The sequence below is a fragment of the Eretmochelys imbricata genome, chromosome 3 (genome assembly GCF_965152235.1).
Source record: "Eretmochelys imbricata isolate rEreImb1 chromosome 3, rEreImb1.hap1, whole genome shotgun sequence".
Classification (NCBI taxonomy): domain Eukaryota; kingdom Metazoa; phylum Chordata; order Testudines; family Cheloniidae; genus Eretmochelys; species Eretmochelys imbricata.
The window spans coordinates 175,424,858-175,452,646 of record NC_135574.1 but is presented as its reverse complement, the minus strand read 5'-3'; the positions used below and the strand labels follow the sequence as shown (position 1 = coordinate 175,452,646).

The window sequence follows — 27,789 nt, the reverse complement described above, 5'->3', positions numbered from 1 at the left end:
GGGAGAGGAAGAAAGATGCTTTCCAAGTGTTTCAGCTTCCCTGCACCTTCCATTAAAGCACTTAACGAAATGCATTTAAAATTGCTATTGGCTTAATATTGATTTGTGGAGTTTGGGTGGCCAAATACCTCTGCTGAAAATTTACCTTACGATTTCAAAGGAACCACTGGCAAGTAGCAGCTACTTTGTTGCACAGTAAAAAATGGGAAGCTGGCACTGCAGAAAAATCTGTAAATTCAGCAGTCTGCACTATTCCATTTGACTTTAATTGCCATGCAGAAATGATCTCTCCAGCTGTTACCTAAATATGTAAATGTTCTGAGATGATTCTTAGTAATAGCTGTTGGTGTAATTAGAAAGAAACCACTACTGCTTTCCATCCTAGTGAGGTGCTAACCGTTTACACTAAATCCATCAGTATTTGCCAACCCTATAATGCTACTAGTCAGATGGAGTTCAGACGCCGCCTCTTCCAGAAGCTAGTAGGGCAGCCCAGCACTCAAGTCTCTCTCATCCTCATAAAGCATGGTGATTTATACTCCTATTAGAGGGTTTTTTCCAGAAGCAGCTGAGCAGGTTACCTTTGTGTCAGAAGCCTTTCTTTCGATCAGTATAATTACATTTTTATTAAACTGTCTTAAATATCCTAAGAAATCAGAATAGCAGATGAGTGGTTTAGTAGTTTAAGAATAAAGTTTGACTTGACTCCCTGCAACTACATATTTTAAACATTGGAGCATGTTTTACCGTTCCCGCCTCTTGAGGGTAGGTGCTTGGTAGTATCATTTAGTGTATCATTTATGTGGTTTCTTTTATGAGACCTTAAAATCAATGGGCTCAATCCTGTAAAGTGTGCCTTGTGCAGGGCATCCTCATCTCCTGCTGACTTTAGTGGATGTTGAGAATGCTTGGCACTTCGCAGGAGTAAGTATGGAGATTTTGCTTTCCCTGCTTTGACATTAATTAAATTCCCCTGTCATTTTCTAAAAGTCATGTCCCTGTGCCATGATAGAGGTACATAAAATCATGAGTGGTGTGGAGAAAGTGAATAAGAAAAAGTTATGTACTTGTTCCCATAATATAAGAACTAGGGGCCACCAAATGAAATTAATAGGTAGCAGGTTTAAAACCAATAAAAGGAAGTTCTTCTTCCTCAGTGCACAGTCAACCTGTGGAACTCCTTGCCTGAGGAGGTTGTGAAGGCTAGGACTATAACAGGGTTTCAGAGAGAACTGGACAAATTCATGGAGGTTAACTCCATTAATGGCTATTAGCCAGGATGGGTAAGGAATGGTGTCCCTAGCCTCTGTTTGTCAGAGGGTGGAGATGGATGACAGGAGGGAGATCACTAGATCATTACCTGTTAGGTTCACTCCCTCTGGGGCACTTAGCATTGGCCACTGTCGGTAGACAGGATATTGGGCTGGATGGACCTTTCGTCTGACCCAGTATGGCCGTTCTTATGTTCTTATGCCATAGGTCAGAATGCACCCTAGCCTAGAAACCCATGTGTGTCTCATCCTCCTGACCAGGGTTTTTCCAGGCTACATAGTTCCCTGCCTACACTATGAGTTTCCCAGCAAGACAGACTGCCTAATCAGGCCTGCTTTGCTTTCTCATAGAGGCTATGAGCAGCATAATTGCCCACAGCTGAAAGTTACCACATAATCCTTTCTAAGCAAGCACATTTACTCTTAAGGTGAAAGCATTACAGAGAAAACATATTGAAAACAATAAAAGAACCTACAGGCAGGCTGCTAAACTTACCAGAGATCACCCCCAACTCTAGCAAGGGTTCTGGCATGTGATCAATCCTTCAAACTCCACCAAGGCGTTTTTCTGTGGTTATGAGTTCATAGCCGCTGTTAGCTCAGAATAAGCACCTCTGTGAATCATTCATTCTTTCCTTTATGCAGTTTGGGCCTTTGAGCTTGTTCTCATATAACAGATGATCAGCAGACAAATGTCCCCTCCTCAGGGCAAAGCTTCAAAAGGCTTAGTTCTTGCATTACTGGAGGAGGTACATTAGCATGCACATTTTCCTAGAGATTTCCTGGGAAACGCTGTTCAACTTTTTGTCCCAAAAGTTGTTCTTGTCTAGCACATTGTTTAAAATAGTCTTTTGAAATTCATAACACTTCCCAGGGTTTGTTTACATTGGCCATGTCTCCCTTCTACAGAAGTTACATACAATCCCACAAAACTATAAAAACTTGGCATTTATAATATATGGACTTCCAAAGCTATTTAAACTTAATTCAGTTAGCTGTCCCAAAGATATTGCAGGAAATTGCCATATTTGTCACAGTGTGCACCAGTCTATGTGGATACAGCTCTCCACCCCAGAGAAAACTGCATTTCACTGTGTTTGCTTGTTGTATGTATAGGGACAGATTTTTGCATTTCCCATATCTTTATGTTGTTTGCACCCATGCAAAGAGTGTATATTGCTACCAAATCAGCATGGTAACAATTTACATCCCCTTTGCACTGGTATAACCAAGTTTGCAAGGTGAAGTGCAACAGAGAATCTGACCCTAACAATGTACTTTGGTCTATGGGATGAAAGTTGTTGTATACTTGAAAAATACTTTATTAATACAGTATTGCACAAGATCTAGGTCAGAATAGAGACCTTATATTAGATAATGTATGTCCTGAAGACTTCATTAATAAATTATATACACAGCTTCCCATAAGTTGTGCAATATGTCTGTATCTTATATACCAATAGTGTGAGCTGAGATATAAAAAATGGATAGATTCTGATGAACAAGACACATATTCATTAGATAAGACAGATAATGTAAATAAATGTAATCCTTGATTATACAGCTCCAAATGTTGACATGTGGGAGACCCAAGTTTGGCAGTATCCTGGCAACTTTTTGTGTGTGTGGCTAATATAGACTTGGGTCAGAATTTTCAAACATGAGTGGCTAAAGTTGGGTTTCTGAATGTATATTCAGGCATTTAAACAGGCGTTGCCAGCTATTCAGAAGTGCTGAGTGTGACAGATATTGCGACTGCATGCTGCATCTTTCAGAGAACATATTGTATTAAGGTTATAAATGATCTGTGTATTACTGTGGGCCAGGAATTGTATGCAGCTCAGGGGAGGGGGATAATGGTTGCTTTTAGCTCCTGCAGGAACTAAAACCAGCGTGGGGTGATTAAAGTGAATCACTCATGTTGTAAATACCTCTAGAGAGGTACCATCCCTTGGGAGGCTTGCAAATACTTGTTCAAACTGGGTTTTCCAGAGACTAACAGACAAAGAAAGGTCTTTTGATATAAAAAGGCTGCATTTAAACTAAGGGCCTTCTTTCTGATACGGCAAACAGACAGGTCTTTCTGTCCCTGAGAGCCCCAACCCTTGGAAGGGTTGGAAAGACATTGGCCTACTAAGGCCCCATAAGTATGACAAGTGATTCTGGTATGTTTAGTTTTGTTTAAATCTGTTTGTTTTTTATGTTTTCTCTAATGCATTTACCTTAAGAATAAATATGCTTGCTTGGAAAGAACTGTGTGGTAACTTGTAACTGCTAGTAATGCACTGTTCATAGCCCTCAGAGAGAGAGAGCCAAGCATAGGTGCTGGCCTTTAGGCAGACTGGCTTGGCAGGGATATCACAGTGTAAGCAGGGAGCCCTGCAGTCTTGTCTTCCCCTCCTCCCTGCCCCTGTCACAAGAGACAGCTGATGACTGGAGATCTGAGACCTGACTGGGCACTCCTGGAATGGACCACAGGAAGTCGGGGGCTACAGGTGCAATTATCCTGAAACTGTGACACTGAATATCTGCAGTTATCTAAGTTATAGTAGCTTGTCACTTGATGTCTTTGGGCAGCAGTATTGTCCAGAACCTCTGCTGCACTATGCACTGCGGCTGCACACCTCCCTGTCCCTGATGCTCACCTCCCACCCTCATCTCTGGTATGTGCCTTATATTGGAGCTTGGGAGGGGGTCCACAAAAGACAACCTGAGGCTGTCTTCTTCAGTTCCTGTGCCAGGGGAATTCTCGGCCGTATCTAGGGTTTTCAGAGCTCCTTTGTCACTCTGGCCCAGCATATGGCAGCTTGAGCAGCGGTGAAAATCTCACCAAAATTTTGGACTTAAAGTACTTGAGTATCCCTTTTAATCCTCTCTTTCTGGGGAGCTTATGGAGTAACCATAGAGCAGACAGTTTATCAATCCTGTAGGCCATAGATAGGAGACTGCTTGTGGGGGACAACATTTTTAAATGCTAATGTTCTTTATGGCCCACTTTATAGGGGAAAGTGAAAGAAGTCTTTTTAATGCAAAACAGCTTGTATATTTGCATTTATCTGAGTAAATGTCGTCAAACACAAAAATGATACTATCCATGGGGTAGAAACCAGTCTTTATAGGCTGTTTTTTATTAACTTGGGCTTGACTTGCAGAACTTGACAATATCAATTGCATCCGATGAAGTGAGCTGTAGCTCACGAAAGCTTATGCTCAAATAAATTGGTTAGTCTCTAAGGTGCCACAAGTACTCCTTTTCTTTTTGTGAATACAGACTAACATGGCTGTTACTCTGAAACCTGTCCATATCAATTGAGAGATTATATACTTCTGTGAACAGGGATTTCAAAAATACCTGGTGTCAAGGTTCCTTCCCCACTCTGAACTCTAGGGTACAGATGTGGGGACCTGCATGAAAACCTCCTAAGCTTATTTTTACCAGCTTAGGTTAAAACTTCCCCAAGGTACAAACTATTTTCCTTTTTCCCTTGGACTTTATTGCTGCCGCTACCAAGCATCTAACAGATATATAACCTGGAAAGAGCCCGCTTGGAAATGTCTTTTCCCCCAAAATCCTCCCCAAACCCTACACCCCCTTTCATGGGGAAGGCTTGATAAAAATCCTCACCAATTTACATAGGTGAACACGGACCCAAACCCTTGGATCTTAAGAACAATGAAAAAAACAATCAGGTTCGTAAAAGAAGAATTTTAATAGAAGAAAAGGTAAAAGAATTACCTCTGTAAAATCAGGATGGTCAGTACCTTACAGGGTAATTAGATTCAAAACATAGAGAATCCCTCTAGGCAAAACCTTAAGTTACAAAAAGACACAAAAACAGGAATATCCATTCCATTCAGCACAGCTTATTTTCTCAGCCAGTTAAACAAACAGAATCTAACGCATATCTAGCTAGATTACTTACTAAGTTCTAAGACTCCATTCCTGTTCTGTTCCCAGGAAAAGCATCACACACGCAGACAGCCTTTGTTTCTCCCCCTGCTCCAGCTTTTGAAAGTATCTTGTCTCCTCATTGGTCATTTTCGTCAGGTGACAGCGAGGTTATCCTAGCTTCTTAACCCTTTACAGGTGAAAGGGTTTTTCCTCTGGCCAGGAGGGATTTTAAAGGCGTTTACCCTTCCCTTTATATTTATCACACCTTGTCACCAAATTATAAGAGATGGAAAAAGGTATTCTGGCCAGACTTTTGTGGTGTTTGTAATGGAAACATTGCCCCCAAACACCACAAAAGTCTGGTCAAGCTGAGATGTCCCATGGAGGTGATGTATTGGAGTTGGATTCTGTTAGCATTCCCAGAGACCTGATTCAAGGAACAGCATTAACATTGGTCTTTTCCTTCCTCCCACCCAATAGAGCAGTGGTTCTCAAACTTATTTGATCGCGCCCCCCTTCTTTGTGTCTGTAGTAGTTTATCCCCCCCCCCCGCCACACAAGTACATATACCAGTAAAAACAAGCAACTCTAAATATTAAAAACAGTGAGGCATTGATTCAAACAGTGCTAACAATCCTTTGCAATAAGAGCAAAAGTAAAACTGTGATTGTGGTCGATTCTTACAATTAAATGTGCACACCACATCGTAGCAAATGGATTAATGTACAAATGACAACGACTTTGTATAATGCTATGCAGACTTAACAGAAATCAATCAATATACACAGCACCATCTAGAGTCAAATACACAGTGCCATCTGAGGACCTGGTATGGCTGGAGCAATCAGCTTTGTTAGTTATTCAGTGCTATGGGTAAAATGTGTGCCGTAAGTTTTTGTTTTTTCCCCCTATTAAAGCTTTTCATCCCCTCCTCCCCGAATACATTCTCTGCCCCCCAATTTGAGAACCTCTGCAATAGAACATTGAGATCTACTGCTCAGGTTTGGGGCTATATATGGTTCTTCAAGGCCCTCATGCAATCTTCAGGTCTGATAGACATTCCTGGGTCCTGGGCACCAACAGTAAGAGTATTCCGTACAGGAGTATTCCCAGTGCTGCCACTGGTCACGTGGGAAGCGAGGGAAAGTGATAAGATCTCCTTTCCTTGTAGCTATGAAGGAGGATAGACACTTCACTCTCTATCTTGAGGGGACAGGGATGAGAAGAAAAGAGGCATTGACATAGGATTGTGCTGTTGTATTGGAACGCCAATGCTAAATCACCTTGATGCAATGTTTCACATATTAACACAATCCTGATGCAACATCATACCACACTGCCAGGACAGTCTGTTGCGTCTTCATAACTGCAGTGGTGAAGTAGCTCTCCAGTTGTTTAAAGCTTGAGTATTCCTGTAATACTGGTGATGGGAAATGTGTGAAATGATGATCCTTCCAGAATGGAATGAGAAGACAACCAGATATTTCTGTCAGAACTGCCCTTCAGAATAGGCTGAGGCTCAGGGTGACAGAGTCTAACTCAGCGGTGGGTAAACTACGGACCGCGGGACCGTCCTGCCCGGCCCCTGAGCTCCCGGCTGGGGAGTCTTGCCTCCGGCCCCTCCCCCGCTGTCCTCCCTCCCCTGCAGGTATGCTGTCGCATGGGCAGCGTGGCTTGTGCCCATCCACCTCCCAGACTTTCTAACAATCCTGTCCTGCCACTCTGAGCGGCATGGTGAGGGGCAGGAGGTCCCGGGGGCAGTCAGGGGACAGGGGGCAGTCAGATGGGGCGGAGGTTCAGGGAGGGGGGTGGTCAGGAGATGGGGAGAAGGGAAGGTTGGATAGGGGGGACGGATGGGGGAGACAGGGAGCAGGGGGCGTTGGATAGTGGGTGGGGTCCTGAGGGGACAGTTAGGGATGCGGGTCCCGGGAGGGGGCGGTCAGGGGACAAGTGGATGGGTCAGGAGCCCCAGGGGGCCTGTCAGGGCAGGAGTGTGGATAGTTCAGGGACAGTCAGGGGACAAGGATCAGGGGGGCTTAGATAGGGGGTGGGGTTCCAGGGGATGGTTGGGGCAGTGGGTCCGGGGAGGGGGTGGTCAGGGGACAAGGAGCAGTGGGGTTGGATGGGTGGGGGGTTCTGAGAGGGGCGGGAAGTGGGAGGGGGCGGATGGGGGCGGGGGCCAGGCTGTTTGGGGAGGCACAGCCTTCCCTACCCAGCCCTCCATACCATTTCACAACCCCAATGTGGTTCTCGGGCCAAAAAGTTTGCCCACCCCTGGTTTAACTTATGCAGCAGGTGGAAATCTTTTACTTGTACTTGTTGACCCAAGCCAAAAGCAATGTCACCACTCAAAGTAAGCCTACAACATTTCTGCTTTTATTCACTAAATTGTGCAGATAAATGAAGTGGGCCTCTGACTACACCATAAGCAGCACTACTTCCAGAATTATTGTACATTCTCTCAGTCTTTTCACTTGTATCTTGCCACATGTTTACAGCATTAATGAGCTGCTCATGTAGTCATTACCTGTATAGTTTACTTTGGGCTTTCTTATTACCAAACCTTAAACTTTGTTAATGGACTGGGTTTGTATAAAAAGCAAACCTGGACATCATCTTTTAACTCTGAGAAAGATTTACACAGAAATGATGTAAGTGATTTATAGTGAAAGTATGATTAGCATTAAAATGATAGCACAAGAACTGCTATACAGCAGACCTGGTTTTGAATGTTAAAGCAAACATGGTGACTCCTCATTTCCAGGATTCTAATCCACCCTTGCCTAGAATCTATATAATAGGCCAATTAAGGGGTACCTAGTGATTTTCACACCATGTTCAGTGGTCTGTTAACGAAGATGACCTGTGTATCTTTCGGTTCCATCTGATTCTTTCAGTACTTTCTGAACAATATTACACCTGTTCTCCATGCAGAACACAAGCTTCCAGTTTGTTTCCAGGTATAATTTAAGATGTTGGGGATCACCTCTTTCCCAGTTTGATACCAGCTCTGTTACTCAAGCGAAAAGCCCCATAGTTTAAGCAGAAGGGGGTTGGAAGCAAAGCGTCTTACAATGAATGCTCCTCAAATCTGGTACTTCCCTAATTCTTCACCAGAGCCATTATTTGTTGCCCTTCAAGGCCATATTGCAAAAGTCATCTTTTTTTTCCCCCTTCTCAAGCTTTTTAGGTAAAGTGGAAGAGTTGGTTGTTTTGGATAGTGGATGAGGGCTAATGTGGCTGGAATTAGGGCAACTTCTTGTAATTTATCAGACTGTTGCATTTCTTTCTGTGCTAATCTTCCTTTAATTACTAAGATAATTTCAGTGTATCTGGAACTTTACTGCTGTGACTCAGTGAACACAGAGCTCATTACTTCTGTGCTATTGGAGCTCCTTTGCTTCAGTTTAGGAGATTAGCTATATTTAAAATTCTTGTTGTTATGGGTAAAGATTTGCATGGGCTTTACACTTCTTAGAGGCTTTAGCATAATTCAGGGCCATGGTTAAAATACATAGGTCTCTTCTAAACTATGTTGTAGTAGTCTCTGATGCAACTGTATAGTAATCAGATGTGCCAAGGTTGAATTTATACGGGTGATGGAAACCAATGCTTTGAAAATTTATCAGAATTGTGTGCCAACAGCACAGGGCTACAGCCTATTCCCTAGTATCAATCTGTTAACTTTCCTTTGTATGTAAGTCAGGGAAGTTAAGCTATGAAATCCACAAATGTGGGCAAAACAACCTCTTTCCCCATGCAAATAGTTTAAAAAATGCAGTCTTCAGCAAAGACTATTTCTGTAGAGATGGCTATTTATAATGTGACATGAGCTATGAAATAAGTGGTAATAAAATTAAATCAGCTAAATAAATCATTTTTCTTATCAAGATATATCATACTAAATATCATAATCTGTTTTCAATAATAGGTTGATGCTTAAAACCTGTTCCTCAACTAATGCACACATCTAGACTGTGTACTTCAGCTTTATTAAATTGCTATCATTAGGGTAAGTTATATCAAAAAGAAAACCAAAGATCCAAACATACATATAAACCTGTGACCTTCATTTGCTTTGAAATTATTGGTGGTGAAACACTCCTGTGAAAATTGCCATACGGTGACCCTTATACAGTAACTCCTCGCTTAACGTTGTAGTTATGTTCCTGAAAAATGCGACTTTAAGCGAAACGATGTTAAGCGAATCCAATTTCCCCAAAAGAATTAATGTAAATAGGGGGGGTTAGGTTCCAGGGAAATTTTTTTCACCAGACAAAAGACTATATTATATGTATGTATACACAGTATAAGTTTTAAACAAACAATTTAATACTGTACATAGCAGTGATGATTGTGAAGCTTGGTTGAGGTGGTGGAGTTAGAGGGTAGAAGAGGGTAGGATATTTCCCAGGGAATGCCTTACTGCTAAATGATGAGCTAGAATTCAGCTGACCCTCAAGGGTTAACTCCTTGTTAATGTAGCCTCACACTCTACAAGGCAGCAGGAATGGAGGGAGGGGAGACAGCATGGCAGACAGAGACACATACCCTGTGTGTGTGAGAGAGAGAGAGAGATGCACCCTTTAAGTATGCTGACCCCACTCTAAGTACACTGCCTTTTTAGATCAGGAAGTTGAGACAGCAGCTGCTGTCTGCAAGCTCCCTCCGTCCTGAGCTCTGTTGTGTCCCCCCACTGCTCTGTGGAGATAGGGTAAGTGGGTGGTGGTGGGGGGGAACACCCTGATATTAGCCCCCCCCAGCAAGCAGGAAGCTCTGGAGAGCAGCTCCAAGGCAGAGGGCAGGAGCAGCACATGGCAGTGGGGGGAGGGAAAGCTGAACTGCTTGCAATTGGTAGCCTGCTGGGCGGTGGCTGCTACACAAGGAACTTAGAGAAAAGGGGGGAGCTGATGGGGGGCTGCCGGTCCACCCTGGTTCCAAGCCCCCACCAGCTAGCAGCAAAGGGCTGCTCTTTCTGTAAGCAGTGGACAAAGCAGGCGGCTGCCAAACAACATTATAAGGGAGCATTGCGCAACTTTAAACGAGCGTGTTCCCTTATTGATCAGCAACATAACAACGAAACAACATTAACCGGGATGACTTTAAGTGAGGAGTTACTGTACAAAAATTCAATAAATTCTGCTCACTTGAACCCTAAGAATGAACTAAATTTATCAGAAACATTACTTATTTGGCTTGTCCACAGCAAGATTTGAAACACTGTTAGTACCTTTCCAGTGAATTGCATTTAAACTTGGTTGTTGCAAAAAGGTGCTAACAGATTTCCATTAGCTAGTGTAGCTAAGGCTTGTCTGTGTTTATAAAATGGCTTACAGAATTGTGGTCATAGATTAGGATTCGAACCATTCTTTCTTTAATGGCTGTTGTAAGCAGAACCAAACTGTACATTAATAGTAAAACATGTTTAATCATGGTTGAGGAGAGGCATCGCAAGCGGAATTTAAGTGCTGACCTTTGGCTCTGTGATAGTCCTGGGATGAGGTAACCTCAAGTCAGCTAGTGACTCTAAAGTTCAGCAAGTTTGTAAATGTACTGCTTGATTTAGGATAAGTATTAAATGGTATCTAGTGAAGTTAGAGCTGTTAAACATAAGCAAATGTACATACCAAAATAAGCTTTGTATAATTGATAGATGTGTATTTCCATTAGCTCAGGATTTAGCAAATACTTCACCAAGTCCAAGTTCCTCTTCTAGACCATCTGGACTTGAGAGCGAGAATAAGTCCTCTCCAGCTCTAACCCTGAAGTTCCCATCAGGTATTTTCCTACAGAAGTGGCCCCAAGTCAAGTTGTCAGTATGAATGGGCAGTTACTGCCATCTTTTTTCCTTCTCTCTTCATTTGCATTGTTTAAATAGAAGATTTCAGTGTACTCCTTTGAGTAGAGTACTCTCTTAGTTTTCTCTCTGTCATGTGAATGGGTATGCTTATGCTGCCACTGAAACACCACTTCCATCTTCCTGAGATCCTTTCTTTAAAAGTAATTTTTACAGTGACTATTTAAGAGAGTTGTTAGTCTAATTCTTTGTGGACACGTGTCCACATCAATACTGGCACCCTCATCAGCAATCTCAGTAGAAAGGGTGAGGAATGAATGGCCAGAGGAGGTTTCCTTCAGATATGTTGCCAGTAGCTGTGTGGAGGAAGTTTGTAGTACCACTATTTTTATGTCTTATCTATTCAGTGGTTAAGATTTAATAAATAAATAAAGAATAATGCATATTTCTTATAGTGCTTTTCATCAGTAGATCTCAAAAGTCCTTCATAATTTTTTAGTGTATTTATCCTCACAACACCCCTATGACATAAGTATCCCCATTTTACAGATAGGGAACTGAAGCATAGAAAAGCTAAGTGATTTGCCTCAAGTCACAAAGGAAGTCTGTGACTGAACAGTTATATCAAGATCGGATTTTTTTTTTGGTATTTCACCATAATGAACTCTTTTACACACTCTAGATTCAAATAGGAAAGATCTGTATTCTCAAAAAAAGTCCAGAAACCTGGACACATCACTGATCTTAGACAAACAAATTACCTCCTTTCCATGCACCACTTATGTCATCTAGACAGCAATACCAAGATTTTTAAATAAAAAAAATATATACAAGTGTCTCCAAAAATCACCACTTTATTTTTCAGATTTAAATTTTGAAAAAGTATTGCATACAAGGGGATATGCAGACTAGTGGGCCTGTCTATATCTGAAAAAATACATGAAAATGCATTTTTTTAAAGCATACATTATATTATAAGCAATTAATCATCAGTTTCACTAAGGAACAAAATATAGTTTTAAAAATAATGTCAACATTCTTTTACTGTCTGAACAATTTTTCAAAATGGAAATAAAAAATAATTAATTAATGTAAAGCACTCCTCCTAGAGACAATATATATGGTGGAAAAATCACAATTGGAATCCTAATGATTAAGTGTATTTCCATTAGACCCTCTGTTAATCAGAAATATGAACTTTAACCAAATTCTTATGTGATTTGGTGCGTTTCCAATATTTTCAAATAAATGTATCTTCTTGTAAGTGTGTAAATAGCAGGATTATAGGCTTACAATGTTTGATGGGAATAGGGCCCAATCTTGCAGTCCTAACTGAGGCAAAATTTCCATAGACGTAAGGATTGCACATCATGTCTTTATTTTGTAAATTTCATTTCTGTAAAATCCAAAGGTATCTGCAATATGATTCCCCAAGATAAATCTTTCAGCACACAAGTTAAACACTTATTCTACTATTCTGGTAGACATATGTCACAATATTTTTTTTAACTTAATTAAGATTTATATGGTGCAGTGTTTTTCTGAGAATTGTATTCCTTAAGTAAAGCTACCCTAGTTTTTGAAAAGATTCAAAGAATTGTGTATGCAAAAATCTAGCTGCCTCTAGCCCCATGATACAAGATGGTAATATAGTGATAGCTCTAGCCAATAGGAAAGAACTTCCTTTTCTACAGTTTGACAGTTTCAGGATGCACACAATTCTTTCCATCCCAGGATTTCAAGGTGTGTTACAAACACTAGTTAATTACTAAAAAAAGGAGGACTTGTGGCACCTTAGAGACGAACACATTTATTTGAGCATAAGCTTTCGTGAGCTACAGCTCACTTCACGAAAGCTTATGCTCAAATAAATGTGTTAGACTCTAAGGTGCCACAAGTCTTCCTTTTCTTTTTGCAGATACAGACTAATGGCTGCTACTCTGAAACTAGTTAATTACTGTGAGCTTCACAAAACCCTCCTGCAATAGGTAGGGGAAACTTTTTTACCTACTATGGCAATATCGGCACTGAGGTGGAATGTGATAGCTGTTAGCACAAAGCAGCTCTGCACAAGAGTGAAGTATGGTGATGGATAGTGCAGACTGTTGGAACAGGTAGAATTTAAGTAGGCAAAATAATTATTGCAGTTGGAATTTGCCCAGACATTGGGTTAACATCTCTAGTCTAACAAAAAGTGCTGTGAGATCTTTAAAAGAATACAGTCAGCTTCAAAATCTCACTGGTGTCTGGATTTTTTTGTACCGGTTACAAGTAATACTTAAACCTAGAGACAAAATTACTTCAATATTTTTTCTGTTTATTTACTGTGTCTTTGACAGCACTTTAGGTATAGTCAGTTTAAGTGGTCTTATTCAGCAACAGGAGTGAGGGAGAGAAAACATTAAAAATAGGAAAATGGGATTATAAACAACAAAAATTGGCAGGAGAAAGATTTCGTACCCAAAGCTACTTTTAACTTTCTTTCAAAATTTGCTGCATTTCAAGTTATTCGTTATTAGAAGGACACCATAGATGGTAGGTCCTCTGTTTTATGTTTCACTTGAAAGATGGCATCTAGATGAGCACAGTGCCCTCTGACACCATAGATTCAGTACTGATTCAAAGGGAAGAGTTCCACTTCAAGCACCAGCATGACTCCTTGCCACACCTATGTGTTGGTTGGAGAGCTTACTGAGCCACCTCCATGCTGAAGAGCTTGAGAGACCCATCAGTTCCAGCACAGGATGGTGTGGCTACAGACCAACACCATAGGCATGTTTTAAATGCCATACAACTAGTATTCCCAGCAACTCATACTTCACTGAGGGCTGGTTTACACTGAAAAAAAAAAAAAATACACCAGCACAGCTGTCTCTCTGAGGTGTAAAAAATCCACATCTCTGAGAGACGTAACTATGCCAACTTAACCCCCATTGTTGACATAGCTACTGATTTTTGGGGAGATAGATTAACTTTAGTGACAGGAGAGCCCTTCCCGTCACTGTAGTGGAGTGTCTTTACTGAAGCACTACAGCAGCACAGCTGTAGTATTTAAATGGCTTGTCTATACTTGAAACACTACAGCGTAGATGTTACCTATGCTGACGGGAGGTGTACATAATCCACCTTCCCTGAGAGGCAGCAGCTAGGTTGGCTTAACTGTGTCACTCAGGGGTGCAGATTTTTCACACCTCTGAGCAAAACAGCTGAGTCAACATAACTTCATCGTGTAGACTAGGCCTAAGCCTAGACATATGCTGACAGATTGGATTTTGAAAGTGACAGTCTTGGTTTTATTATATTTTTCAATATACCAAACTGTTAAGCTATCAGGTCTGTTCCTGAGTTAACATACATACCTGATTTTACCTAGTGTAGCCTTTATCTAAATTGACTTCATCACTGTTAGCAGCTAATAGATGATCTTGAAACAGATATTTCACTTAGGGTACGTCCACCGGAACAAGAAGAATAAGGTAAGTCAACGGGAAAGTATCTCCCGTTGACGGAGTGCGGTGTAGACACAGCAGTATGTCGACCTAAGCTACATTGACTCCAGCTACATGAATAACGTAGCTGGAGTTGCGTAACTTAGGTCGACTTAACCCCGCAGTGTAGACCTGCCCTTACTGTGGTTACTTCTATCATAGAAACACCAGAAAGGAGTGAAGAGAACCTTATGGTTCCTGTTTATACAGTATGACTTTTGGGTCTGTCTAGAGTTTGTGATGCTGCTTTTATTCAAGTGACTTGATTGCCATTGAGCTTGATTTAACTAACTTGACTGTTAATACTAACCTAGATGCCCCCTGGAACAAACCTCTGTGGAGCATCTTGAATAAAGCTGTGTTTGTTAACTCAAGTTAAGGCAATCAATTAAGTAGCGTTAAAACTGGACCACAAACTCTAGACATACTCTAATTCAGTGATACTCAGACTGAGGCTTGCGAGCCACAAGTGGCTCTTTAATGAGTCTCCTTCAGCTGTTTGCAGTGCATGATACTAAAACACTGATTTAATTATTAACCAAAGTTATTAACCAATCAGGATACTTTTAATATGTTAGCCGATTGTAGTGATAAAATAAGAATGCTTGGTCAGTCACTTTGCTGTGAGAATAACATATATGTATATAAATATAGTAAATGAAACTATGAATTCACACTACTGTGGCTCTTTTGGATAATGTTCACTAATTTGGCTCCTGAACCTCTGAAGTCTGAGAACCACTACCCTAATTCTTAGCGCAATACTGCTGAGCTCAAAGGGTTTCTTTATTGTGTTTACTACCTAGTGTAAAGACTGTTTTAAAAGGGCGTTGGATAGAAAAAGTGAAAAGCAGGACCCAAATATACTTTGAGATGCAGTAGGAGGTGTGGACCTTATTTTCCTTTAATGGGGGTAGATTTGTTTTTTAATGGTTATATTTTCTTAATTAACATCAGTCTTTAATAATGGGAAATGGAGAACGTGCAGAGCCAATTAAACTTTCTATGAATTAAAAATAACTGTTTAATAGCCGTAACTGCCAAATAGAAAGTTCTCTCTTCACCACTCATCGTGTGCTGTACATACAGCATGTGACCAGACACATGGTTTAGTGAAGAAATGCATGCAAACCCTCCTCCCCCGCCCCAAAAAAAAAAAAAGTTAAAGCATATATTGAAATAACATTACAAGTTAAATATAACCCTGTAAGGCATGTTAGGTTCAAGGGGAAAAAAATCACTGTGCACATTTATGCAGTCAATTTCTAACTGAAACCTATGTAACCATATTACTTACATAGCTTCCTAATTGACAGCTGTAAGACTGGATCTTGTAAAATAGTATGCACAAAAATTAAAGTTATAGTTCAGGAATCAAAGAAGTGCCCTTATACAATGTCTAATGAATGGGCTTAATTTATTAAAAATTGTAAGTACCACTTACAGTAGATCACTTTATCTGCTATTTGCATCTTTAAAAATAAATCCCTATTTTCCTAATAGGTAGCTGCCCACTTTATACACACTACATTGAGCAACTTTAACTATAAGTGTTTCTGCTAGCATTGCCTATATGCAACTCCCATGCCTTGTGATGGGAGTTATGTGTTAACAAAGGGCAAAATAATCATGCAGTCATGACGAGTTCCAATTGTATTGTCCAGGTATATGGTTCTGCAGTGCTACTTACTTTGATGTAATCCTACAAACTGCTAAGCCTTCCCTGTGCGATACTGGGCACCTTCCTCTCTCATTAAAGGCAGTGGGAGTTGACAGGTGCCCAGCACCATACGGGACTGGATCCTGGCTCAGAATCTGAATGCTTGCATGTTTTTGTAGAAGACCTAATACAAGCAAGAGAAGTTACTAGCCAACATAACATTTTTACCCCTTGTGCGATCTTAGGCCAAATCCCCAGCTGCAGACAATGAGCATGCAGTGCAGGTCAGGTGCATGAGAGGAGCAGTGTTTACCTTTGCTCTCCCCAAAGCCTGAGGTTTCTGAGTGCAAGGCCAGATACCCAGTATAAGTCAGAGCAGCCATAAATGGGCTGCTAACAGTCCCATGGGGCCAAAACCACAAGCCGTGCACTTCAATGCGACCATACCATACAATCCAGTCTACAATATGCATAGTAGTAGACTCATTGTTAAGATGAAAACCTATCAGATAGTAACCTTGCATTTCTATAATGCTTTCTCACAGGGGTTTCCTTGAGTCAAGTACGATCTGTTTTTTACAGATGGTAAAGTAGAGGCACAGAGAAATTACTTGCCCAAAGTCAGAGAACAAGTCAGTGGCCAGGCTAGGAATAGAATCCAGAATGCCTGTCTTGTGCTCTAACTACTGGACCATGCTCCCTCCCTTAAAACGGTGCTTTTCTGCAATAATTGGTGAGTGGATGTTAGATTTTTTTTTTTTTTTTCAAGCAGCTGTTCAGTTCAAATTCATAATTACACACACCTTAGAACTGGCCATTTTCCACACGTATATGATATGGGAACTGGTTGCTTTCATGGGTTTTGTGGGGATGCTGGTTAATGTTTATTCTGGCATCTCAGAAGCAGGACAGTTTGTGATAGTTGTCCGAAGGAAGTCATAGCTTTTCCCATCTCTCAACCAGAAACTTTCCCCTCCCTCTGACCTGAAGTGAGGATGCAGCCTACCTTCCTATTTATGTGTTCCTGACCCAACCTTCATGTGGGAACCAGTGAGGATGTGCAGAGACAGGTGCCTAACTCCTGTTGGTCAGAGAGTAGAAAAACTAAATTGCGTACAATCCTCTACAATTCTCTGAGGACTAGAATGAGCTTTGAGAGGGGACTGCAATCCGCATGAGCTTAATACTCAAATACAGAGGGCAAATGCAGAAACCAGGGAAAAAGCACCCTGACCAAGCAAATTAATTTGATTCCAAAAGGCAAAGCAGAAAATGATTAGAACCTATGGGAACGAGGGTCCAGGAAACACTCGAAAGCAGTGATACTCAGCCTTGAAGATCAGAAGAGCCCTTACGGAATCAATGAAGTTACAGTTGCTGTGCGTGTTGTGTCATGACAGTGTTTTTGTGAGTCACTTATGCCATGACACATCACAATTGGAGGAAGCTGCACTGTGTGTGGACTACTGTTAAATACAGTAGTCCACTTTGCAGAGGCCACTTCGTCATCTCTGCAGTTTCTCAGTCCGGGGGCCAGCCAGCAGTTAATTCAACCTAGAAGAGCCTTTGGGCTCCTGTAAGTTGTACCTGGCTGCAAGTCAGCTTCAAGGGCCATTCCAGCAGAAAAGGGTCAGAACGGTGCAGAAGGGCTCTGACAATATTCCCAACCCCCAGTTGCACTTCTGACTGGAGGCTATGAGCACAACGTAGCTAGACTCCATCTGTACATGCTGAGGATTTTCCCCCTATGTTTGGGGAATTCGCGGGAGGCCAAGTAAAGCTGGCTTTACAGCTCCTTTGTGCCATCAGAGCAGTCCAAAGGGACAGCAGTCAGGCTGAGGATCTGGCCCAATATCCTTCCCTTCTGTGCCACTGGAAGGGTGGCATTCCTTGTCTCTTTTTGCCCCCTTCCACTTAGTTGCTGGGGAAAGTGAGTGTGTGTTCTTTCCTCCCTCTCATTTCTGTCAGCTGCTAAAAGCCAAGGGAGGATTCCAGAGGTCTGTCAAAGATTCCTGGATTGAATTTTGATGGCATGGTTTATAAAATTCTGCAATATACTATCACAGATTTAAAAGGAAGCAAGGAAGAATGCTTTTGAAGTTATGAAGAAAGTGACAGCAGTATTTTAAAAAATAAAGTTATGAAGTGCTGCACAATGATTGAGAATGCAGGGGAGTTTTTAAATGTTGAGCTTTACCCCAGGTTGCAATTTGACCAGGAGAAGATAAAACTATCTCCAAAAATTCCTTAAGTCATAGTAGCAGTTGAATGACCCAGTAAGAGCAGGGATAGGGCAAAAAAAGAATTGCTGTAGATTGTGCGGGATGTTGATTCACAAGGGGAAATACAAAAGGTTCCAAAAGCCACCAGGAACAGCACGTACTTGTGAAAAGCAGATGAGGACCTACAGACTTGAATTAATGTAGGTCAGATTTTTAATAAAGGGTCACTGATCACTCAGAGTTAGTGAACTGGACACAGAGAAAACTGCCAAGTTAATCAAGCCATTGTGGATCGAGAGGTATTTGACTTGGCTGAAATACAAATGGTTTCTTCTTACCACTAGTGGTACTGCAAGAGGCACTTTCATACAGAAGGTAACACATTTGTTATATCACTGCAGAGGTTTTCGCTTTGTAAACATGTATGATGAATGACCTGTAAAATTCTGGAACTTATTGAAGTTGATTTCAACCTGATAATGGAAATGTAAAGATCCAATTGAAGCATAAGCTTACCCAAGGCCACACTATACTATTTTTAAATGTATGTAATACCTTATTGTGTGAAGACATCAAGACTTTATACAAAAGAGATGCAATGCCGTTGTTAATGAATGAAAATGAGCAAGTCTTTGGTTTAAAAGAGGCAGCAGGCATGACACTGTTGAACAAAATTACCAAATAGAAACAGGGGCCATGAATGGAAAGTGAATTAAGGTCAATAAAGAGTACCTAAGGCACCTCATTTATAGATAGTCATCTTTGCTACACTCCTAAAGACCTCCAAATAATACTCATAAAACTGCACACAATAAGGACTATGAAGGTGAAACAGCAGAGAACCAAAGCACTTATTCGAGTTAAACTTCCCAGGATCAGAGGATAGGAGGGAAACATGCTTCCCCAAACCAGAAGGATGTAATGGACAGGATCAAAGCGAGGAAAAAGCTGACTTCAGAAGGAAGATGAGTACCATAAAGAGCAAAGACACTCTTTGCTGCTCATGAATCACAAGCCAAGACCTGGAGTGAAAAGCTAGAAAGTGAGGCACTGATAGTTCCTATGATGTCCAATTTTCTCCTCTGCCTTGAAGACAGGAGAAGACAAGTACACTGTACACTTGCCTCCAAATGGAGACCATTGTTCAGCAGGCATAGTAAGGGTTGTCCTGGCAAAAGATGGAAGAATCATTATAAGAGCAATAGGAATTAAAATTTATCTTTTGTCACCAACATAGTGAGGCTCTTCATTTGACGGGATGTTATTGGGTAGTAATTATGCTCTAACCACCACATCCGAGGCTAGATTAGGGCTTAACTTTAAATAGTTTTTTGATTTCTCCCTCCTCCCCACCCCCAGGTTCAAGTATGGAAAAAAAATCCACTCTACTACTAGCCCCATTACCTGAAGCAATGTGAGAATGAGTTGAGCATATTGAGCCAATTCTGTCCTTGTACTAGGAAATGAAACGAATTTCTAAACCCTAGTGGGGCCTGCATTTAACTGGGCCTGCTTTTTGATTGCTGAACTGTGTGTAAAATGTGCATTCAGCATCCATACTTCCCCTTTGACTAGCAGTAGGAAAGAACTATGAAATTCCCCTGCCTGCTTTTCAAGTCCATGCTGGTATGTGTAGTCAACCAAACCCTGTCCCCATCTTGGTATGTAGGCTCATTTGGTATTCTTCATTCTTTTCTGCACACTTATCCAACAGCTTAGAAGGTCCTTGGGAAGAAAGAAGGCAAAAGGTACAAGTGTATGTTTAAAAAAAACCAACTGCACATTTTACAAGTCTCAAAAGGTGTGCAGAAAAATTGAAGAATACTTTATCAATAAATCTGGCCCAAACTTCAGGCAACACAAATGCTTAAGTTTCTCAGATGGTTTTGTGAGTATCATACTAAGCCTGCAGTAGCCAGAAGGCTGGTTACATTTTAATGTATATTAGTTAACTGTACAACACGTAGTGTTCATGATAAATGCATGTATGATTGTTATACTTTTCGCATTCTTTAGGAAAGCACGTCAAGCTTTAAAGAGAAAAGGGTTGTACCGCCTTTCAATATTTAGATTACACTGAACTTGTGCTCAAACAATATTTTCCTTGTTTCTCTGTTTTTACTGTATGCTCTCTGCCCTCAGATATGGCCCATTTCCTGTTCCCTCGGAGCTACCTTTGGCTATGTGGCTGGCCTCATTATTGCACCTCTGTGGATATACTGGAATCGGAAGCAGCTTACATACAAAAGCAGATAACTGGGGCAAAGAGAGAAGGTATTTCTTTGTGCAGATTCCATACGGACTGGGCAGAAATTTTTATGTGATTAAAGCAAGAGACTATTGAAATATTTTCAACGTGGTTTTGGGCCAAGCATCTCCACTTACGGCATTATTTATATGCTGTTGTTGCCGGCTCTAACTTTTTTAACCCCTGAGAGATTGTATCTTCCAGTCCAAATAAAGGATTTGTAAAAGATGGTGGCTGCTTCTTACTAGAGTTCTGTTGATTTGTTTGATTTTGTTCCTCTGGATTTCACCGATTTCAGAGGTTAGATTCCTAAGTTTAGCTTACAAACTTCTATGATCTATAACAAGTTCTGTGTACTTATGTACTGTATCATTTACGTTTGACAGAAATTCACAGTAGGCCTGGCCATTGTCAAATGTATCTCACGTGATCAAACAGCAGTTTATGCATCTTGATCCTATTCTTTTTTTCACTGTGTGTTTCTTTGGAGTTAAAATGGCTATTATAGCTTCATCAAAAACAGTCTTCAGTCCTTTCTGTGTTAAAGCTGAACACTCCACATAGCAGCAGGCTCCTATCTGTCAAAAAAAATAATGAATTTAATAGCTACATAGGCATATATTCAGATCTATTCGTTAGCGCTTGAGGTTTTTTTGTTTTGATAGAAACACGCCAAAGTCTTGTGTTTGACCTAGAAAAATCATCCCAATGTGTTCCGTGTCCTGTAAAGCAAAGTATTCCTTTCTTTTGTCTTTTGATGATAATTTTGGAATTCATTTCTTTAGGTTCTGTTTCTGAAGAAAGCGTGTTTACAAGCAGCTTGTATTGGGTTGATTGTACAGTCCTAAACGCTTCAGCTAAAGGACAGGAAGAAAAAATGATGTGGCCAACTTGTAGATTCATTTCTGAAAACGAGCTATAAATAAAAATGCCTAGCATCTACTGGACATTTTAAAAAAAGTTAGTGTTTTGTAATGATTAATGGCCTATAGGTACATCCCCTATTTTAATTAATTATCTGACTCATGATCATTATTGACTTCTGTACTGAAAAGAGTTACACTGTTATTAAAAGAGAAACATCTAAGTGAGTCTGCTTGTTAGTAGTGGTTTTATAAAAGCTGGTTATCTAGACTGGGGAAGTAAGTATGAAAATAGCACATAAGAAGAAAAAATGCAATCAAGAATAAATTGGGTAGGAGCAGGTTTTTTTCTCCTCGAGTGTCTGATTTACCTCTTTTGCTAACTTCTGTCCCTGTTCCATAGATATAGGCTTCTCCTTCATATCATTCAATCTTGCTAAAGTTTTTGGATCATCACGAAGATCAATCTAGTAGGAAAGATGGAAATAATATTGCATAATGATTACACACGTCAATTAGAAATCATTGAGCCATATCTTGTCCTCCGTTCTAGGGCCTGATCCAAAAGCCACATGAAGATGTAGATCAGGTCTCCAATACCCGAGTATCCAAAAGGAAGGGTAGGTGGGTTATTTATTCTCAGCTTTTTTCCTTAACTTCAGTGTGACACTCCAGAACCACCAATGAACACAGGAGGGGCAGGATTAATCCAATACATACTGGGGAAATTTGAGCTGCTTCCGCTTAGACCATAATCCTGTAAGAATCCGTGGGACTAGAACCTGGGACTGTGGACCCTAGGTCATCTGACAGTCCCATGTTGCTACTGAGAGGCCATGCAGCACCACATCCAAGGAGCACTATGGTGACAGCACCCTGTGGCCTTCTGATTGGCTCATGCTCACTATTTAACCCTGGAGGGTGCGCCAGGAAGTTGTCTAGGCAATCATGCAGACTTCTGGCATGCTGTGACTCCAGACCTCACCTTGCTTTCTGATCTCTTGCCTCCAACCCCAGCCTGACTCTGAGCCGGACTCTTTCCTGTTGATACCAGTTCTAGTGACTACTCCGATCCTTGCTCTCTGACTACCGCCTCATGGCCATCCTTGACCTGTGGACACCAGCCCACCATGACCACTAAGCCAGACTGCCTACGCCCTGGTTCCTTATAAATCCAGTGTCCGTTGAAATCAAGAGAAGTCTCTCCATTAGTTTCAATGGGTATTGGATAGGACTGTTAGCCGTGCACAGGGTTATGCGCGTAATGTGGGGCCCAATCCTGCCGTGCATTCTGGGACTAGTAATCCTATTGATTTCAGTGAGTTACCCGGAAGAGTAATGCTTGTAATCCCAGACCCCTGCTCAACAGCCTCAAGTGCTTGTGTAACACGATGCATCTTTTTTTAATAGAATGAAGATAACTCTGGAGCTGGGTGACATTTTCTGGCATAAACTTTTGACTGAAAAATGCAGATCCAGGTTGATGGAAACATTTTGCAAATTCATGGGGAATTCACCACATGGATTTGGTTTTGGGGAAAAAAAACAAAAACCTAAAAATATTCTCATAAATTTGAAACATTTTGTTTTGAAATTTTCTAAATGAAGTGTATACAATCTAAACAAATTTGTTTTGAAATTTATTTTTAAAAAGATTTTAAAATGTCAAACTAAACATTTTGTATCACTCTGAAACAATAATTTTCTTCGACTTTTCAGTTCACCAAAAATTTAGAAAAAAATTCATTTTATGTCTCCCCAATATGTAGTTTTAATTTTTTCAGTCTGGCCAACAAACTGAAGAATCGGTTATTCACTCAGGAGTACTTATAACACAAGTGACCCTGTTTTCCTACTGTCGGATGTGAGCAAGGTCATGTCTACACTACAGCAGCATAGTATAGATGCTTCCTACATCAACGGAAGGGGTTTTTCCCATTGACGTAATTAATCCACCTCTCTGAAAGGCAGTACCTAGGTCAGTGGAAGAATCTGTCCATTGACCTTATGTCTGTCTACATTCAGAGTCAGGTTGTTTAATAAGAGGGAAGGTCTGAAAAAAAATAGCATAATGCCACTATATAAATCTACAGCCACACCTTGAAAACTGCATACAATTCTGGTCTCCCCATCTCAAAAAAGATATACAGTACTAGAATTGGAAAAAGGACAGAAGGACAACAAAATTGATTTGGGGTATGGAACATCTTCCATATGCAGAGAAGTTAAATACTAAGACCGTTCAGCTTAGAAAAGAGACAGCTAAGGGGGGATATGATTGAGGTCTATAAAATCATGAATAGTATGGATAAAAAAAAATGAATAGAGAAGTGTTATTTATTCCTTCACGTAACACAAAAACCAGGGGTCACCCTATAAAATTAACAGGCAGCAGGTTTAAAACTACTTCACACAATGCACAGTCAACCTGTGTAACTCATTACCAGGGGATGTTGTGAAGGCCAAAAGTATAACTGGGTTCAAAAAATAATTAGATAAGTTCGTGGAGGGATAGGTCCATCAGTGGCTATTAGCCAAGATCGTCAGAGACGCAGCCCGATGTTCTGGGTGTCCCCAAACATCTGACTGCCAGAAGCTGGAACTGGACAATGGGATGGATCACTCAATAATTGCCCTGTGCTGTTCATTCCTTCTGGAGCATCTGATACCAGACGCTGTCAAAAGACAGGATAGTGGGCTAGTAGGACCATTGTCCAAACTGGGTCAGACCATTCTCATGTACTTATGTCCTAACTACAGTGCTCAGGGCGTGAAATATTTCACAGCCCTGAGTAACGTAGCTATGTCTACCTAAGTTATAGGTGTAGGCTAGGTCTAACTCTTCCAGTTGAAGTCAGAGAAAGGGAGTTATTTGGATCCTGCTGCAGGGGCCCGGGGCCCAAAGAAAGCACACGTTAGATGATCTGGATTATTTAAATAAAACAATCAAAATAAAACCAGATGTACCTGGGTTCCTACGAATAAAAAGGGTACATTAGGTGCATATTCCTTTAGCTCTGGTACCCACTCCTCCTTCACGTTTTGAAATGAGGCTGGATTTACCACTGAGAAGCAGATAAGGAAGACATCTGTCATAGGATAAGATAAAGGTCTCAGACGATCGTAGTCTTCCTGAGGAAGAAAAATGTTGTCATCGGCAATCCTGAACTGAAGCTCACATTTTGTTCATTGTAACGGTTACATTCAGGGACTGTGCTCAAATATCTCAAATAGAAAACTCATTTAAACAGAGACTCCGTTTACTTGGCTGTTTTAGTGGTACCCCCTGTCAGTTAACGTGGCTGTTAGATTAAAATCCACACACAGGAAGTAAACATATGAATGCAAGTGAAAACCATGGCAATGTTGCTACCAGTAGTTACACGGTTATCTATGCAATATGATATTTATGGAAAGCTAAACTTCTTTAAAGCCTCATTTTAAACATTCTTTGCATATCTGCAACCTAAGGGCTAGCTTTTGCCCTGGCATGCTGAGGGGAAATAAGCAGACGTGCTGATTCCACAGCCATTCTGCCTGTACAAAGCAAAATGGGTGGGGTAAATCAGAGACATCCATAGTGCTGCTTCTGACTATCCACCTAACCAAGAAAGCACTCCCTCTTGGATCTCAGATGTGAATGGTAGCTGAGCCCTCTCCTAGCATTTTGAAGTGTCAGCAGGATATTGTGTCCTATTACTGATGATCCTGTTCTGGGGGACAGAGTGGGATCAGAGCTCCTTTATCCACACTCTCCTTTAGCCCAGTGCACCCACCCAACACTAGGGAAGATTGGGCATTAAAAAGCACTGACATTTTCTAAAGGAAAAGATCACCCAAAAGAATTCCTTTGAAGGAATTCTCAGTGTGGATGGACAAATCACTCAGGTGTTAGTTTTTTAGAGCCACAGCATCAAAGCCGCTTGGCCATATTGGGAAGGTGCACAGGCAGACTAGGCTTGTTCTGCTGGATGGCATTGAAGAGAGCAGGCTATGCTGGTGCCATTCCTATTTTAGAGAGTTTAATGTAGATCACTAGCTTCAGAGCCTTTACACGGAAGACTGGCATTGTGCCCACATTGCACAGGGAAGGCTTTTGGTCCCCTCTCCACTACAATGAGCACCAAGGCAGGGCTAACCAAAGTCTGCTGCAAGCTTCTTGATACAAATTCCCATCTGAATTAAATCACACAAATATTAGAACTGTTTATTCGTTAAATAAAAACAGGCTGATGTAATTCAACACTACCTACACTTTGGGAAATTCAACTATAGTTTTTCACTGGCAACTGTAACTGCCAGATTGCACATATTTACTTGTAAATGAAAAACTTAATTAGCAAATAGTTAAATTGAAAGCATGTCAATGGAGTCCCAAAGAATGTGTGAATTTCCACAGAATAGTTCTACCAACCCATCTCCCTCAGAAGTCTGGAAATGAACAGCTAAGGGATGCAGGCACTTCACTCCTATCAGATACTGCTGCATAATTTTGCAAAAACACAAAAACTGTAGAAGATGCAGATAAGTGTCTGTTCTGAACTGGTTGGAACATCTGTGACTGACACATTTTGTAGGCAGGTGTACTAGACTGGCCAGAACGCATGCAACTCTGGCCACATATCTGCCAGAAGCTAGTTGTGGCGCCCCATTGAGTGAGGCTGGGGTTGTAACTAGATTTCCATCATAAGCCCCGTTTTGCCCAGTCCTAAAAAGCTACTTTCCATATATAGTTTCCATGCATGTTCTCTGATTGAGAATGGTTTCCTCAATGTGATAACAAGGTCTGTCTTTTCTCCATATCCAGAATACACTACAACTTCTAACCAGCTTTGTAAGCAGCTTGTACATGCTTAACTCTGCACATGATTGATGTCCACACACTTTAGTGACCAGAGTAGCTACATTACAGTGTTTAGTGGCCTCGGCTGCCACATAACTATCTTCCTGCTACTTCTTCAACACTTACTGCTGTGTGGACAGAACCTGCTAACCACTGTTTAGCCCATTTGGCTGGTCCTCATTCATTCTAGCTCTCGGGGTGGCATGACATCCCAGGCTGTATTGCCCTATGTTCTGCTCTCTGTCCTCCTCCAGGCTCTCTGTGCCCTGCTGAGGCAGACTGAGACAGCAGCCCAGAATTTCCCAGAATGCACTGATATGAACCCTTAGGCAACAAGGGAGATGTGGCTGCACAAACAGCCGCATGGTTGTCTTGCGGAAAAATGCTGCTTTAAGGACACAACTCAGCCATGTTTGCCCAGGCTTTGTATAGGAAAGGGTGAATAGCCATGTACTTAGGTAGTACTTAAGATACAAGACCTTGCTTACTTGGATTTTAGAGTACTGGCTTCTAAAACCCTGCTGAGGTGGAGAGAGAGCCAAATTTTAAAACAACAATGGGTAACTGGTATGTGCTTTGCTGAGTCAGAATATTCTTGAATTATCAGCTATTCCTGTCCCTGATCACATTGGAAAAACATTTAGACCAATCATTTCCTTTTTAAAAGAGTGGATCACTTCATATTACTGTAATAGTAACCAAGTAACTACTAATGGGTAGCTAAGAAATGTGCCTACAGCTAGTCTGTACAAAGCAGCCTACTAGTTACCTTTCCCACCAGCCCCTTTGTTTGTATCATTCAGCTATTTCATCTTGTCTTTTCGACTGAAGATCTTTTGGGCAGAGACTGTCATTTACTATATGTTTGTACAGTGAATGAGGCCACTAAGCCAGGGATATGCAACTTTCAGGTAGCAGAGGGCCACAGTATCCACTAAAACCCTTTGGCAACCCATACATTTATTTTTTAGAGGCTCCAGGATGTAGCAGAAGAGGAAGCCGTGGCAGTCGAGGAAAACTATGAGCTTCTACCATCCCTGCCCTGGTCCCTGACATGCTGGCCCTGTTCACAAGGGTCCCGGAAACTTTGTGTGTGTGTGGGGGGGGGTGTTTGGGGCAAGGCCAAAGGGCCCCCTCCCTCTCCAGGGCTTGTTGCTCCATGGGTGAGCCAGCTGCCCTCTCTTCTGGTGCCACAGCAGTCCCTGGTGGGTGAAAAGTGTAATTGCAGCACCTCCCCCAGCAGAATCTGTTATTCTGCAGGGGGAATAAAAAAAATCTGTGGGGGACATGAATTCTGCGCTTATGTTTCTTTTGTTAAAAAGTGGGGAGGCATAGCCCCTTAACCCCCCTCCCCGCTTCTGATGCCAGTGCCTATGTCAAGGCTGAATCCCCACTCTGGCACCTCGGGTGCAGGAAGTGGGGGCCCGCAAGGATTTTAAAAACTAATACTGGCCACTCCAGGCTTGTATTAAACTCCCAAAGTTACAGCTTCTCTCTGACCTTGG

The 27,789-nt window shown here is 41.4% G+C and overlaps 2 protein-coding genes across 4 annotated transcripts in view; one reads left to right on the top strand and one right to left on the bottom strand.

Moving 5' to 3' along the window:
- The window catches only part of PIGF (phosphatidylinositol glycan anchor biosynthesis class F), a 47,457-nt gene extending 25,787 nt beyond the window's left edge, over positions 1–21,670 (top strand). For 2 of the 3 annotated variants that reach the window (XM_077813872.1, XM_077813870.1), the window contains one exon: positions 20,473–20,808. In XM_077813872.1, the coding sequence (XP_077669998.1) occupies positions 20,473–20,674 (202 nt within the window). In that variant the 3' untranslated portion in view covers positions 20,675–20,808. Of the gene's footprint in view, positions 1–20,472; positions 20,809–21,363 lie in introns of those variants that run through there. The other variant, XM_077813871.1, reaches the window with a different exon arrangement.
- Positions 20,955–27,789, bottom strand: part of RHOQ (ras homolog family member Q) — a 32,962-nt gene continuing 26,127 nt past the window's right edge. Inside the window, exons 3-5 of the mRNA XM_077813875.1 lie at positions 24,409–24,573; positions 21,813–21,908; positions 20,955–21,156 (exon numbers count right to left, since the gene is read on the bottom strand). Coding sequence (XP_077670001.1) covers positions 21,001–21,156; positions 21,813–21,908; positions 24,409–24,573 — 417 coding nt within the window. The 3' untranslated portion in view covers positions 20,955–21,000. The remainder of the gene's footprint in view (positions 21,157–21,812; positions 21,909–24,408; positions 24,574–27,789) is intronic.